The sequence below is a fragment of the Olea europaea genome, unplaced genomic scaffold (assembly GCF_002742605.1).
Source record: "Olea europaea var. sylvestris unplaced genomic scaffold, O_europaea_v1 scaffold713, whole genome shotgun sequence".
Taxonomy (NCBI): domain Eukaryota; kingdom Viridiplantae; phylum Streptophyta; class Magnoliopsida; order Lamiales; family Oleaceae; genus Olea; species Olea europaea.
The window spans coordinates 263210-280787 of NW_019265529.1; the positions used below are offsets into that span (position 1 = coordinate 263210).

At 36.2% G+C, this 17578-nt stretch overlaps 1 protein-coding gene across 4 annotated transcripts in view; it reads left to right on the forward strand.

The window, feature by feature from the left end:
• The window catches only part of LOC111390749 (guanosine nucleotide diphosphate dissociation inhibitor 2-like), a 31409-nt gene extending 15204 nt beyond the window's left edge, over window positions 1–16205 (forward strand). Inside the window, exons 13-15 of one of the 4 annotated variants that reach the window (XR_002701977.1) lie at window positions 13784–14233; window positions 14342–14409; window positions 14798–15627. Coding sequence is in view for 3 of the 4 variants with exons in the window: in XM_023015849.1 (XP_022871617.1) it covers window positions 6899–6949 (51 nt within the window). In the remaining variant the exon portion in view is untranslated. Of the gene's footprint in view, window positions 1–6898; window positions 7149–11150; window positions 11220–13783; window positions 14234–14341; window positions 14410–14797; window positions 15628–15896 lie in introns of those variants that run through there. The other 3 variants (XM_023015851.1, XM_023015850.1, XM_023015849.1) reach the window with 3 other exon arrangements.
• The last annotated feature ends 1373 nt before the right edge of the window (window positions 16206–17578 follow it).

Consider the following 17578-nt stretch of genomic DNA (forward strand, 5'->3'; position numbering starts at 1 on the left):
TATATTTTCTCTTATTTCAACATGTAAGTTTCTAACAATTCTTAAAATTTCTAAAATTTCAATTAAATCTTTACTATATGTTCCTACTATATTGTCTTTTTCAAAGTAACCACAAATATCTAAACTATATTTTACTTGATAAGTTATTCTTTTATTATTTCTTAAGCCTGTAAGTTCTAAAATCATACTCTTTTGTGTCCCACTCTACTTCCTCTTTTGCTCTGATACCAAATGGGGGGGGGTAGTATATATATATATACGGGTCGGACTTGAAGTACCACTGTGATAAAGTTGATGTAGAGGCAATGCTTTGAATGTAAGTAGCATAGGCGACAAGGGCAATGCGTTGGATGCAAAGGTAATGCTCTGATTGTAGTAGCAGAGATGATGTTTTGGACACAGTAGTAGAGGCGATGCTCTGGACTAAATAAGAGTAGATGTACTGATACTGAAGCATGCTGATGTATGTCAGTCATTGACTTTTTAAGATCAACTGAGTGTATGGTTGCTGCTGCAGTTGTAGGATCAACTATCTCTACCGAAGCTCTGACTCATAGGGCGACGCATGGGAGATGCTGAAGCTTGTGAAGCTGAAGGTTGGGACACATCTTCAATTGAGGCGCTGAAGCTTCAATGCTACTTGAGGAAGGAGCTCATCTGCCACAGGTGTGCTGGACGACGCGTTGGGAGACAGCTAAAGCTTTGTAAAGCTTAGGAGGGAACGCAGCCACCGAGGCGATGACCCACAGGGGACTCCGCGTCAGGTGCGTCTAAATTTTGTAAAGCTGAGCGATGAGCTCATCTGCGACCGATACGGGAGATGGCTGAAGGTCAGTAAAACTTTTGCAACGCTGCAATCGAGGCGAAGACCCGTAGGGGACTCTGCGTCGGGAGGGTTGAAGCTTTGTCAAGCTGTGGACAACATTTGGTGAGGTGGGGGCTAGACGTCCTGCGAATAAGTTTCGAACTATTGGAGCCTTAGTGATTTACCTCGGAATGACGAGGACTTAGAGTTAGGCTCGACGATAGTGAGAAGTGAGGAAAACATCTTGCAGAGCCTTGAATAAACATCTGTCGAACTGTCGAAGTCTTATAAGCCAGCCTCAGATAAACGAGGACTTAGAGCTAAGCTCGGTGATAGTGAGGCGATGGATACTCATCTTGTGGAGCTACGAATAAACCTCTGATGAACTGTCAAACTATCGGAGTCTTATAAGATGGCCTCGGGTAGATGAAGACTTAGAGCTAAGCTCGACGATAGTGAGGCGAGGAAAATACATCTCATGAAGCCGAGGAGCATATGTCTGGCGAAGAGTCGAACTATCGAAGTCTTATAAGCTGGCCTCGGATCGACGAGGGTTTAAAGCTAAGCTCAACGATAGTGAGGCGCGAGAAAAAGATATCTCACGAAGCCAGGGATAAACATCTGGCGGACTCTCGGAGACTTATAAGCTCCCCTTGGATAGACAAGGACTTAGAGTTAGGCTTGACGACTAGATGCCAATAAGAGAAAGAACTTCACTTCGACGCTGGGTAAGGAGAGTGCCATGAGAGCATCCCGCGAAGCCAGGGATAAGCATCTGGCGAAGTGTCGAACGATCGGAGTCTTCTAAGCTGGGCTCGGATAGACGAGGACTTAGAGCTAGGCTCGACGATAATGAGGCGGGGAGTAAGCATCCCTCGAAGCCAGAGATAAACATCTGGCGAAGTGTCAAACGATCGGAGTCTTATAAGCTGGGCTCGGATAGACGAGGACTTAGAGCTAAGCTCGACGATAATGAGGCGGGGAGTAAGCATCCCGCGAAGCCAGGGATAAACATCTGGCGAAGTGTCACACGATCCAAGTCTTATAAGCTGACCTCGGATAGACGAGGACTTAAAGTTAGGCTCAACGATAATGAGGCGGGGAATAAGCATCCCGCGAAGCCAGGGAAAACATCTGGCGAAGTGTCAAATGATAATGAGGCGGGGAATAAGCATCCCACAAAGCCAGGGATAAACATCTGACGAGCTATCGAACTATCGGAGTCTTATAAGCTGGCCTCGAATAGACAAGGACTTAGAGCTAAACTCAACGATAGTGAGGCGAGGAAAAGACATCTCGTGAACGAGGTCAAGAAAGGCTCTTTTTGCAATGTTTAACACGTCTGACATTTTGCCTCGTCCTTTATTCAAGGAACCAGGATTTCAAAGTGCCGCATCTTCCTTTATTCAAGGAACGAGGGCTTCAAGGTACCCACCTCTTCCTTTATTCAAGGAACGAGGGTTCATGTAATGTCGTCCTTTGACAATAAGATGTACATGAGTTAGGGCTCGTCTTCAATAAATAAAAAATTCATGAGCTAGCTCTCGATGTAGGAGGACTTACGGGCTCACCTTCATTAAATTAAACATAGAAGTTTAAAAATTCCCCGAAAAAGCAAGGTCCGTCCATGGTGCTTAGTCAAGCTGATAATATGCCCCAAAGCAAGAAAAGAGGCTCTTCCAATTCCAGCCATACATTGTTTCAATCTCAGCAACAATGGTTGCTTTGTTGATAAAATGTAATACTAAAGGAAACTTGTAATGAGAGAGCATGAGAGGTATAAAAACAGCAGTAGTATAAGCATAACATGTATATCGTTTCAACTCATAATTCTAGAAGGACAAATTGATTACCATGGTCCAGAAGAAAGAATTAAGATCAATAAATTGAAGTGGAAATTACATAAACTAATATATTTAAAGATTCCATTTCATAAACCATATACAAGGTTTAGTCTTTCAAAAATCAGATATTTCTATTAATTAATATATTTAAAAATTAATTAATTAAAATTTTGATAATTATACATCCACCACACCCCCAATTTTGCCTTCCAAAACCTAATTTTCTATCCATATTCTCTCTCTCTCTCTCTACCAAAATCTCTCTATTCCGATCGATCGGCCGATCAACAACAACACACTGCACACTGTGTGCGACGCTTCTTGCAGCGAATTCACGGGAAGGTGGTGGCCAAGCGACGAGTCATGCGAAGATGTTTTGCGACTTTCAGATCGTCGCCGGCTAAGGTAGAAGAAGAGTAAGACTCACCATTAGCGTTGCCGGCGACGTTCCATCTCAGATGTGAAGCTAGTACTAGAGAAAAGTAGCGTCGTTGTTGTTGCTGTTGCTGTTGCTGCAACGGGAGCACTGCCCATGGCTAGATGCGGCATTGATACGAGAGAAAAATTGGGGGTTGATTTTCGGGTTTTTTGGGTGATTTCTTCCTATTCAAATCTAATCTGCTTTAGCAAGAGTTGTGTGGTTGTTTTTTTGTCGATTGTTGGTGGTGAAGTAGTGGTGGCAGATTGTCGTTGGCGGCGGTGGTAAGGTGGGATTAGCAGCAATTTTGAAGTTAAAAATGAATGGGAAGAAATGGCGACGGCGATGGTGGTGGTGGTTTTGGATCTATGGTTTAGGTGGTTTTTTTGGTTGGTGGTAGAGGTGGTTTTTAGGGTGTTTTTTGGTTGATGATAGTTTGAGCATTTGGAAGCGGTGGCGTGGTGGTGGTTGTTGCGGTTGTGGTGGCGGTGTGGTATGAAAGTGTTTGTGACCTCGGGGGTTTTACGACCAACTATCGGGAAGTGGTGGTGGTTCTGATGACGACGATGGTGGTGGTGGTTCTGGAGGCAGCAGTGAGATGGTGGTCATAAGTGTTGATGGTGGTGGTGCAGTGGTGGTGGCTGTAGAGTGGTGGTGTATGCGGTGCTGTGACCTATAATTTTGATTCGTGACCGAAAAATATTCTGCGACTTATAATTTTTTGAATTTGTGATCAATGATGATATGATCTATGACTTACAAAATTTTGATTTGTGACCTCAAACAAATCTGTGATCTATAAATTTTTTGGATTCGTGATCTAAAAATATTCTGTGACCTATAAATTCTTTGATTTGTGATCTCGAACAAATTCGTGACCTATAAAATTTTTGGATTCGTGACCCAAAAATATTCTGCGAACTATAATTTTTTTTGAATTTGTGATCAATAATGTAATCTGTGACTTATAAAATTTTGATTTGTGACCTCGAACAAATTTGTGACCTATAAAATTTTTAGATTCGTGACCCAAAAATATTATGTGACCTATAATTTTTTGAATTTGTGATCAATGATGTGATCTGTAACTTACAAAATTTTGATTTGTAACCTCAAACAAATCTGTGATCTATAAAATTTTTGGATTCGTGACTCAAAAATATTCTGTGACCTATAAATTCTTTGATTTGTGACCGAAAAATAAGTTGTGACCAATAATATGATAAGTCGTGACTAAAAATTAATCCGTGACTAATTAATTTTTTACCTATAAAATTTTTGGATTCGTGACCCAAAAATATTCTGTGACATATAAATTCTTTGATTTGTGACCGAAAAATAAGTTGTGATCAATAATTTGATAACTCGTGACTAAAAATTAATTCGTGACTAATTAATTTTTTAAACTAAAGATGACAAATTATTGGAGCAAAAAGAATAATATTTGGCTATAGGCCCAATTCAAGTTGCAGCTAACTATATCATGGAAGATAAATATAAGAGTTGAATAGTGTCCAGCAAACCCAATCAAAGTCATATATTTAGAGACGCTAGAGAGTAATGAAGCCCTAATAAGAATAGAGCAGCCCAACTTCTTTGTGAATTTTTTCCGTTTCCAAAGCCAGATTTGCAAATAAAGCCCATGTATTATCTTCTCCCAACTAAATAGGCCCAAAACATAGGCACGTGGACCCTTGAACCAGTCATGATTTGAAGAGAGAATTGATTTGCATAATATTTGGAAGAAAGACGGCTTGCTGCAAAACCACTGCGTGTGTCAGGGAAAAGTTTACCTTACCATTAATGCTTGAAGTACCTCTGTGCCGACCTCTAAAACAGATGAACAGACCGGTCTATAAAGGAAGTTTTCATAGTGATTTAAATGGTGGAAAACATTTCGACGACCATTGCCGGAAGGGGTGCCGAAGACAAAAGGTTAACCAATGATTAAAGAGTACGGCCGAGAATTCATTTCTGCCCAGACAACTGTTTGAACAACACTTCGAGTCTGAGCATTTTTGTAGATGCACCTGAGAAGTTCTTCGTTCAAGAATGAATATCCATTCCAATTTTTTCATATTTTTGGAAGCTATGTGAGTACAGTATTTTACTACTTTCTCGAGGCAACAACCAATGAATATTTCTCCTCCCAGCTTGACCATATTCCAAATCAAAGAAAGCTAGCAGAACTATAAATTTAGTTTCAATTTGTAGCTCATTGGACTGTGTTATTTGTTGAGGAGATTGTTGTTGCTAATGGGATTGTTGATTCATTTGTTGAAATTTTGGAATTTGATGATGAACTAGACGTGGATGAGAAAGAACATATTGAGAGTGAGATGTTTCCTGTTGTAACAGAAAATTCCTTGTCCAAGTTGGTTTTTTTTTTTACATCTTTATTCGTATCTTCCTCCAGCCTGTTGTATCCGTTTTTCTTTCTATGTACTCCAAAATTCGCTTTTTTGCTTGGAAAGAATTTTTTCGTTTTCTCTCTCATTGAGCATTCCTTCATTTGCTGCTATTTTCTTCCACTTTTTGGTTGAGAGCATTGCCCTTTTTTCTTCTTTTCTCTAGTTGTTGTGTTGCTGTCTTTGCTTTCTTTTTTGGTAGAAAACTAATTGGAAAAATTCTCCCTTTTCGATAGCTTTTGGAATGTGGTATAACATGGTTAACGTACCATTTCTCACGAACGACGTCAATCTGTTGACCTCCAAAAATGGCTCCAACAGGCACCTTAGCTTCGTCCCCTCGAAACCTGTACATGTAGCACCCTCGTCAAGAGGGAAAGGCGACCGGATGAGAAAAAAGGTCTGGCGATCGTTTGCACTCCGACGGTCAAGTCAATGGCCGAACGGAGATAGATATATAAAGTGCAATAGTAGAGAGATTGGGAATTTGACTAGAGTATTTAGAACATACCTTAACTTGTGAATTGAATTCATATATATAGAGAAATGATGTGAAATGGGTCAAGGCGGGTTAACGGGCCTAAGTTCAAGCCCAGTATGAGGTGAGCAAAGTAATAGGCACTTCGGCTAGACTTTTTATGGCCTTGATGGCGTCTCGGCTTTGGGGCTCAACACTAATGGGCCTGGCTCGAGTCCAATAAGATGGCCTAATATGGAGTGATAATTAATAGGCGTAACACCATCTATAACAAACTCTCGAGTTGAGTAGAATTTTGGCTCTCTTTTGTTTCCCATTTTTTAGTAAGAATGCATTTTAAAATAGTTAATTGATGAATAATGTGTAGTTAAGAAATAAGAAAAAGTTTTAGTTTTGCGTATAATATTATTTTATTGAAAAACGTGTGATTAAAAAGAAGAGAAAGAAAATTGTATTTTGAGAAAAATGGGTATCAAACAAGGGCTTAATATGCGTGGTTCAAAAACCATCAAATGCATTTTTAACACCTTTTTCACACTGGTTGTGGATATAGTATGAATCTGTAGGTAAATATGATCACCATAAGGGGAAAGTTGTGAAGAGGGAGATCCATAAGGTTGCACTGTTTAAAGAAGTGAAGCCTTAAATTGCACTTTTCCACCCTACTCTATTGGTTTGGGACAAAACCATTAACGATATCCTCCATAGAGATTTCTTCTGGTTTGATACCAGACACAAGCTGAGAAGGGTTATGAAGCTTCCTAATTTCCTTAAATCCCTAGATTTTTTTCATAACCCTTTCTGTCAGAAGGCGCTGAAAATTCTTTTACAATCTGCGATGGGCAATTATTATTACCGAGTTGCTTTAGAATCGCAATCCTGGACTGTTAATCTCCAGAAGAAATCCCAAACTGTGGATGCTGATTGAATTCTTTTGTGGTGCAGATTCTTGATCTGAATGTGGATTTAAGCGCTGCCAATGGAGCTGAAGAATGAGAAAACCCTCTTGTTTGTTCATGCACTTGTCTGTCGTTATTCACTCAAATCGATTAGGATGATAAAAAGGATTTCGGTAGAATTTGCCTTGTAAAAGTGGAGCTAAAAGTTTCACTTTTTCCCAGTTTTTTATTTTATTTATTTTTATTATTATTTTTTAGCTGAATTTACTAAATAAACTAGGTAGTTTTCGATCAAATGCTTGTCAGAATCTTTCGCGTTCATCATTGGCATGCAATGTGCAAATAGGTCTGTCTATTTGTTTTGAAATTATAAATTAATAGGAAAGTGATGGATAAGCGGATAATAATTGTGAGTCCTATGAAATGTGTAATTAAAATTAAAGTTTGAAGTTAATGTATAATACTGAGGTTTTAATTTAAATCAATCAAGCATTGTGAGCTCCTGAAAGTTGTGAATTACTTGCACGCATAAAATGATGGTTAGAAGATAAAAGTAAATATGATCTGGTGTGGAAGCATTTATAAAATTCTTGTAATAAGAATTGGAATAAGAAATATGTAGAAATAACTTGTTTTGTATTGATTGAATAATGATTGATCGACATGAAAATTGTACAATACCCCTATATTTATATGCAAATTATTTCCTACTATAATAGTATTAGGAAATAGAAATTCATGGAAACTATAATCCTAATCAAATAAAATATAAGAGTCTTATTACAACTATACAAGAAAATTAAATAGAAAAATAAACTCCTAGAAAAAATAAATCATAGTTGTTGAAGGGAATTATTAATTATAGTTGTGATGTACCACATTAATCCCCTCCACTTGAAAAAATCCATCCTCAAGTTTTGTGTCTGCACGAAAAAATCATCTAGAGGGAAGTGCTTGTAGATATCGGCAACATTAAAAGTATTGAAAATGTTCATATCAGTAGGAAGGTCAATTTTGTAAGCATTATCACCAATGTTGAAGAATGCGAAAAGAGTAATCTTTTTATTTTTAAGTTTATTGTAAGTGCCAACAGGAAAACGATTTTTTCTAAGATGGACCATCACCAAATCACTTTCGTTGAATAGCTTAAGGCATCGATGTTGGTCTGCAGCAGCCTTGTAACGAATTTTAACATCTTCTAAATTTTGTTTTACCTCATGATGAATTCTTTGAATACGTTCAGCAAACTCTTCTACACTAGAATTGACATTAGAAAGACGAATCAAATCTACCGTATGCCTTGCAACATTAGTGTAAACAACTTCAAAAGAAGTCTTCTTGGTGGATTGATTAGGCATACTGTTAAAAGCAAACTCAATTTGTGGAAGGGCAGCATCCAACTACTTTGGTAATCTCAACTAATTGCTAGAATCAGATTAGCCGCTTTTATTTGACCATCTGTCTGGGAATGACTTGTCCTACTAAACTTCAAAGAAGTATCAAATATTCTCCACAATATCCTCCAAAAGTGACTTAGAAAATTTGCATCTCTATCACAAGTTATAGAACGAGGAATGCCATATAGGCGAACAGTCTCGCGAAAAAATAGGTTAGCCACATAAGAAGCATCCATAGTTTTCTTACCAGAAATGAAGTGAGCCATTTTAAAAAATCAATCAATTACGACCAAAATAAAATCAACTCCCAGCTGAGTTCGTGGAAGGCCGATAACAAAATCCATAGTAACATCTTGCCATATTGTATCTGGAACAAGCAAAAGGGTATAAAGGCCAATATTTTGAACTTGTCCTTTTGCAATCTAACATATTGGATGACGCTAAACAAAACGACCAATATCTCTTTTGAGCTGGGGCCAATAAAATATCTCTTCAACTAAGCTAATTGTCTTATATCGACTAACGTTTCCTCCTAAATTGCCTGCATATAGTTCTCGAATCAAGTGCTAACGTAAAGAAGAACAAGGAATGCATAATTGTGTTTCCTTAAATAAGAATCCTTCCTGAAGAGAATAATCGGGTGTAAATTCCCTATCACTGCATCAAGTCCATATATCGCCAAAATCCTCATTAGTTGCATAAAGTTCCTTTAAACAATTGAACCCAACTACTTTTGTGCTAATTGTAGCTAAAAGAGATGCACATCGACTTAACGCATCTGTTGCTTTATTCTATTGGTTAGATTTACGTTTTATAATAAAAGTAAATTTTTGCAAAAAGGTAATCCATCGAGCGTTCATTTGATTCAATATTTTTTGAGAATTAATAAACTTCAAAACTTGATGATCCATAATAGTACAAATTCTCGTTGAACCAAGTAATGTTCCCAATGCTTTAATGCTCGGATAACGACATAAAATTCCAACTCATAAGTAGTCCACTTTTGTCGAGGTTCACTAACCTTTTCACTGAAAAAATTCAACTGGGCAACCTTCTTGGGATAATGCCGCTCTAATTCCCATAACTGAAGCATCACATTCAACTTCAAATACTTTCTCAAAGCTAGGTAGTGCCAACATTGTTTTTAGTTGTCTCAACCTATTTTCTTGTGCTTTGCCCTAATGAAATTGGCATTTTTTTAGGTAATGGCTGATAGGTGCCATGATTATACTGAAACCTTGAATGAAACGCTTATAAAAAGTTGCTAATCCATGAAAGCTCTTTACTTCTTGCACAATTTTAGGAGTTGGCCACTCGCGTATTGCTTACACCTTCATCCCATCAACTTGAATACCATCTTTTCCCTCCATAAAACCAATAAATAAAATTGGTCGGTCATGAAGCTGCACTTTTTGATATTGATATATGATAATAGCACAATGTCATCCATTTATACTTGTATTTGCATGATATATTGATGCTTAAATGCACTAAGTACTCTTATATTTTGATTTAGGTTGTAAATGGATAAATACAGTGGAATTTAGAAGAAAAAGGCGAAAAAGGACTAAAGTGAAAGAAAGTGAAAGTTCAGGGATCAAGTTGCAAATAATTTAAAGATGAGACGGGCAATGGAATGATGATTCGAGAAAGTTAGAAGTCCATTGGGTGCAATTAGAAGTCAAAAGAAGTTAAATATGACCATAATATTTTCACAAATCAAATTTCAAACGCATAAGAATTTTCCATATTTTCAGCCGGAGATTGAGATCCACTTTTAACCTAGTAAACGTTCGAATTTGGAAAGAGCTACTTCAGGAAAATCGTAGCACTTTGTGTTATCTTTTCAACGCACTTTGAATTGTCTTAATCAAGCTTCGAGAGAGAAAGTTATGATCAAAATACTGAAAGCAATCGCACAAAACAATTTTTGGCCGAATCTTCGAGTTTCCTTATCCCGTTCAACCTCTTTTGGAAACAATTTGGCACTCGATTTTAAGCCCTAATTCGAACAGAACATGCCCCCTCTCATTTCCTATCTCTTTTCTCTCATCTTGGGCACAAGAACTCCATGGAAAACTAAATTAATCGGTGAAGCCACAAATGAACTTGGTTAGATTTGGGAATTTCAATGTTTTTTATTACGTGTAAGGTGTTTTTCATTGTTGAACAATTCTAAATCTGGATTCCTTATGTTATTGGATATGTTTTGGAATTGGATTAATTCACATTGGATTTTTATGAATTCAATCATGTTTTCTTCATTAAATAATCGAAATGTTTATTGATTTTCAATTTCAAACAATTCATTGGTGTGATTCTTTACCATTATATGCTTGATGTATAATTGCTTTAGGATCTAATTTCAATAAATCATTGTGGAATTATATTGTGAAAGAACGTAGATTTGGAATTATTAAAGAAATAAAATAAGGTCTTGAATGTTCTATTTTCCAATTAAAGTGTTGGGATAAAGACCTTTAATTGAGTATTCTCATGCAAAAATGACATTGATTGAACCCATCTAATCAAAGAAATTTCGGCGCTGCATTATTTCATACATTGATATTAGTCCTTTATTCCAATTGCTAAATCATCCTTACATAAAATCACGAAAGTCATAGTTTGTTTGATCCTTTGTGAAACTTGCCATCTCCCTGTGGGTAGCTTTATTATAAAATTAGAGAAGTGGAACCTCCAAGCTCAGACATCTCTTGCTGCTTCTTTGCTTGCTTTTCTCAATCAAGCATTTCATTTTTTTATTTGTATTCGGGATACCACCGTACCTGTTCCTATACATCCGATCAAAGTCGAATCGCGAGCCTATATTAATTAATGATTAATGAAGCAAATTAAATGAAGTAACAACTCAAATAGTCAATATTTCCTCAATCCACTCAGGCGGAAACTTCGCATTCTCTCTTGAAACCGACACTCTAAAGCTATACTACAATCACCGTGTTATTTTTTAGGCGTAATCAAATTTTGGCACCATTACTGAGGAGACGATACAAACAATCGAAGGATTTTCGAGCAAAAGGGTGACTTTGTTCTTCTTTTACATTTTTTTTGTTAGTTTATTTTCTTAGTTGGTAGTTTATTATTTCTCACAAAACCCCATTTTCATGCTTTATGAACAGGGATCAAGACTAGTAGGGACAATTCATTGCAAGGCTTCCACAAGCGTTTGAATCTAGTCCTAACCCTCTTTCTGATACTGAATCTGTTGGCACACACATTACATCACATAACACCATAACTGATAATGAACATGAAGAGGCACCAACTAGGAATTTGCATGTTTATCTCTACCCACACCACATCTACACCGTCATGCATAATATTTCTACCTAATATGTCACGTATGAATCTTAAACTCAGAATGATCCAACTTCTTCCCACGTTTCATTGTTTTGCTAAAGAAAACTCATACGTGCATATTAGAGAATTTGAAGAGGTGGTTGCAACTTTTCACAATTAATGTGGTATAATGGATGCAGTCAGGTTTAAATTTTTCCCGTTCTCTCTTAAAGAAAGAGGAAAAAGCTGACTATATTCATTAAGACCACGCTCGATTGGGACTTGGGCTGAAATGACTCAAGCATTTTATGGCAAGTACTTTTCCCACCACAAAAAAAATTGCATTGAAAAAGCAAATCTCTTCTTTTACTCAAAAAGAGAGTGAAACTTTATATCAAGCGTGGGAAATGTACAAAGAATTGCAAGCCCTCTATCCTCAACACGGTTATGAAAGCTGGCACATTGTGAGTTATTTCTATGAGGGATTATTGCCTAGAGAGCGTCAATTTGTTAAAATGATGTGTAATGAAATTTTTTTGCAAAAGATCCAGATGAGACTATAGACTACCTAGATGACTTAGCTGAAAAAACCCATACCTGGACTGGACCTAGTGCCACTGAGAGTACTAATAGGTCACGACCCACTGGAAACCTGAATAGCATAGGTATTTATCATCTTAGAGAGGAAGACAACCTCAGAGCAAAGGTAGAGGCCGTCACTAGAGAACTTGAAGTCTTACGTGCTAAGGATTCAAAAACAACTCGACTTGTTTCCCGTATTGAGTCTTTAGAGCCTTGTTTTGTGTGTAGAGGGAGTGATCCCCTAGGACAGGAGTGTTCCACTTATGCTGAGATGAGACTTTATGAGGAACAATGTAATGCTTTAGGCGTATATCAAAAGCTCTACACCCCTTACTCCGAGACTTACAACCTAGGGTGGCGAAATCATCCCAACTTTAGCTGGAAGTTTGAAAACCAACAACTTGTCCAATCCAGTAGAGCTTACAATGCACTCCCACGTCAACCTATATCCTCGAAAAATTCTTTAGAAGATATTTTACATGCATTTATTGAGGCACAGGGTAAAACGAATAAAAAATTTGAGACTATGATTGGCCAGTTAGTTGAGGAAAACAAAGAGATAAAGAATCATGTGTCCAAACTAACCAATGCCTTAGATATAGGGGAATGTGAAAAAATTTCAGCTCAAGCTCAACCAAATCTAAAGGGGCAACATATGGCACAAACTTCGGGATCGAGAGAGACCAACTTTAAGGAAGTAAATGCCATAAACACTAGATCGGGGAAAATCATTGAACCAGCCCTTCAATCTAGGAGAATGAAAAAGAATCAAGTGAGCCTAATGAGAGTAGCCCCAGTGAAGAAGTAGTCGAAGCTCCATTTAGGGTACCTTTCCCTCAAGCCCTCAAATCTACCTCGAAGTCGACCGCTCAACACAATGAAATCTTAGAACACCTTAGGCAAGTGAAAATCAATTTGTCTATCTTGAACGTGATCTCTCAAGTTCCTACATATGCTATAGTCCTTAAGGACTTATGCAATGTGAAGAAGAAACATCATGTTAAGAAGACTGCTTTTTTGATCGAGCGAGTGCTATGATAGAGCAGATGATCCCACCAAAGTATAAGGACCCTTGTTGTCCTACCATCTCTTGTGTCACTGGGAACCATGAATTTGCACAAGCCCTCCTTGATTTAGGAGCTAGTGTTAACCTCATGCCTTATGCTATATACTTGTTGTTAGGTCTAGAAAAGATGAAACCTACCTTAGTGGTTCTTCAATTAGTTGACAGGTCCACCATAAGACTTAGGGGAGTTGTTGAGGATGTGCTAGTTCAGGTTGATAAATTTTACAACACTATTGATTTCTTGGTACTAGATGTGAAGGTTGAGGTGGATGTACACTCAAAAATCCCGATTATACTTGGTAGACCTTTCCTTGTTGCGGCTAATGCTCTTATCAATTGCAAGAATGGTTTGATAAAGCTGTCTTTTGGGAATATGATTCTAGAAGTCAATATTTTTCATGTCACTAAGCAACCTAGAGAAGAAGATGAATGTTATCAAACATACATGATTGATGTGTTCACGCAGGAGGAAGCATCTGCAAAAATTATTTTTGATCATTTGAACTCTCTCTTCCTAAACTCTGAAATTTCAATTAGTTCTGATATTGATGAATATGCTAACATTTGTGCTTTTGCAAAATTACAGGACCATAGGACTTCGCCATTGAATCCGAAGTTCGAAGAATTGCCCAAAAGGACTGGATGACAAAAACTGTTACAAACCAATTTTTCTTAGTCAAAAGTCAAGAGTTGAATTTTCAAAGTCAAAGTCACATAGGGACTTAAATGAAATAAATGACTTTATTGGGACTTGAATTGACTAAAATATTTTATTGGGGTTTATTTTACAATTGACAATATATGAGGGTTATATTGGATACAATTGGAAGTTGAAAATTTACTTATACATGTTTGGGAAGTTTAGTATTTAAATGTTAGCTTATATTAGAGAAGAGGGACTTTTCTTGCAATTTGGAGTTAGTGGGTTTTTAATGCCTATGACCATCACTTTTTCTCTCATAAATCACACACTAGAAGAAAGAAAGAACCGGCAGAGAAGAAGAAAAGGAAGGAAAGGAAAAAGAAAGGAAAAGAGGTAGTGGCTATTCCAATTTCATTTTTAATTTGTCTAATTTCTTTAAAAGATATGGTATGTTTTATGCTTAAATTTTTAGAGTTTTGATTTTATTTGTTTAATTTTCAGATTTTAAGGAAGGAATATATATGTTTTCAAGTCAATATTTTTGAATTGGAGATGCTATTTACACTAAGGTAAGAAATACCAATTTTGGGCAAAACCCTAGAATTTTCATTTGGGTTTTTGAATGAGTTTAGTTAATGGGAAAATTTGTAAGGATGAAATATTCATTTGAAGGCATGAATTTATGGATCAAGATGGGAAATTAAATTGGTTAAATTATGATTATTAATTTTACTAGTTTGGAAGAAGGAATTATTTTTATGTTTGGAGTGAAGATTATTGTAATGAATTAGCTATTCAGAAATGGACTAGAAAGTGGAATTAGTTTGAAGTGATTAAAGGAAATTGGGGAAAATATTATTCAAGTATCGAGAAGTCAAGTTTTAGTATTCGATTACTAGTATTAAGAAATACTTAGTATGGAAGTTGTTAAATTAGTTATTTTATATCGTATTTCAGGTGGTAACGTGAAAGTTGGGCAAGGCTGGTAAAATTGAACCAGATTGCTATTTATAGATCTGTGAGTGGGAAATCTACGTTTTCAAAAAGAAGATTTCCTTTTTATTTTAAAGCATGTTAATTACATGAAATGCCTTATTTTCGAGAATTAGTAAATGAGTATGATTGTTTTGAAATTATCATTTAAATAATTGATGTGATTATCTTACTCTAGTGCACTGAGGGGCTACGGCCGTGTACTAGAGTCATGTATTTAACTCCTATACACTGAGGGGCTACAACCGTGTATAAAGGTAACTCTTATCCACTGAAGGGCTACGGCCGTGTGTAAGGGTACCTATTATACACTGAGGGGCTACAACCGTGTATAAGGATGATTATGTTATTTTCATCTTGTACACTGAGGGGCTACGATCGTGTACAGAGTGTTGATCAGACGGTTTATGTGCATATGATTTTATAGCTTTCAGATCATCAGTAGATGATTACATGGAGTATATTTTGATGTGAATTTTAAATATATAGCGGATTATTAGCTTTCAGCTTACATTTTCCCGTTTACAGTTCAGCTTATGGATTTCTGATGATGATTTTAGCTTAGTGAGTTTGTCTAATGTTCTCACTCATCTTGTATTAATTATTATCATCTTTCTTTTATATATCAGCTTGAGTCTAATTTATGATTTAGTACCAGAATTTTGAGTGTATACGATGTTATGATACAGACATCAAGAATAATGAGTACATTAAGGTAAATGTAGCTCTATGTATGTATGACCAGATTATAGAATTCAATTATTCAGTTCTAAGAATAAAGTTTTCAGTTTATAGTATTGAGTAACAACAATATTTCATAGATTATCATGGGTACCAAAATTTGTTATACTTTACAGTTATTTATCTCGAATAAAGAACAAAGAATCTCATGATGCAGTCATGTTTTAGTTCTAAAGGTTTTATCAGATTTCAAAATTCTCAAAGTGTTAATAGAGCAAGAATTTTAAGAAAATATGCATAAATGGAAAAAGTTTACTTATTTACAAATTATACACTCACTGAGCTATTAGCTCATATTGCTTTTACCTTTTTTCCTTATCAGACAGATAGTAGCTGAGCTAAGCACTACTGGGCCAGTTGATTTATCGAGTTGAACTATAAATTGTCAAGCATTGTATGACTCATCTTATCAGTGTAATAGCTCATATTCTAGAATAGACACCTCTTTTGGTCAGAAATTAGTTCCATGTTTTGGGCCTGCTATGTTTTGTATATATTATGCATTTTGGGTACCATGGTTTATAAATTGTTGCAAAGGTCAAATTGCCAGTGTTGTATTTGAATAGTTGATTTTCTGTGAGCCAGTATACCATAATTTAAACTATATGTATCTGTTTGGGATATTGGATTATATATTTCAGGTGGTTTTAGTCTATAATTCAGGGGGAATTCTGCTAAAATTTTTACAATGCATATCATAGTCAATACAAATCAATGTTGCCTTGATGGTGGGTCCGGCACTTAACTAGTATCTATCATCGACACACGACACGTGTCGGGTCTATTAGGATGATTCGGGACGGGTCGTGTCAGTTATACTCTATTCATCATCCGCCATATTTCATTCATTTCATTACTAACGTATCATACCAAATTTTCACATGTTAAGTTTTAATCATTAAAGAAATCGCAACTTGGTCAAACCATGGACTCACCAAGATCATCATATGTGAAATGCTACTTCCATGACCCATAAACTTATTTAAAAACTAATAAAGTGTCATCAATTTTAGCCCTAAATTTTTTTAACCCAAATTCAGTCATTCACTTGCATATAGCTAAATTGTGTACTAAGATAGAGTTAATTGTTGAGAATGATGCAAGAATCTATTGCTTATAAAGTCCTGTCACATAATTGCATCATCTGCTCGACTTTTTTCTAATTTAGAACTTCCATTTTTAGAGGCATGTATTCAACTATTTGAGAAAGAAAATGTCATCGAACTCTGACCAAATTGATGAATGAAGAACAACAGACACGAACACAAATCCAAAAGGTATTCTAGGCATATACCAATTGTCAGATTTCGATGATGTTTTCTTCCTCAATTACTTGGATATGCACCTATAAAAATGGAAGATTGAGGTGAGAGACATCAAACAGATGTTACAATTGAGGGATAGCGCTATATAAGTAGTTTTTTTTTTCCCTCAACAATTTACTTTGTATTATTACATAATTTAGATGTATGTAAGTGAAATGAGTGAACTGGGGGCTAGGATTTTTTAGGTTTGAAATTGGGGACACTTTATTGGGCTTTAAAGAAATTTATGGGCGTAAAGTCGCATTTCACATATTTGATTTTGATGAGTTGATGGTTTGGCCAAGTTCTATTTAAAAAAATAAAAAATAAAAATTGTAACTTGTCATGTGGACTTTCGTGCGATATATTAGCAAAGAAGGGAATGAAATATGAAGGATGATAGATGGAATGCAACATCTCAAAGATGAGTGCCTATTTAGAAGTATTTAGAAGTTTGATGAGTAAGCTATAACCAAGTGTAAGTTGGACAAGTAATGAAATAATTTTTCGTTAGTCTTGTCAGTGAATAAGGTAATGAATTTTTGGAGATAATTGATGAAATGCAAATGGGTAAAATTTAGTAAGTAATGTGAAGCAAAGTTTAGTGAATAAATTATGATCATGCCACAAGTTGGATGATTATTACCAGTAATACTATTTGCAATCGTCCATTATTATAATCATCTTACGTGATATAAAT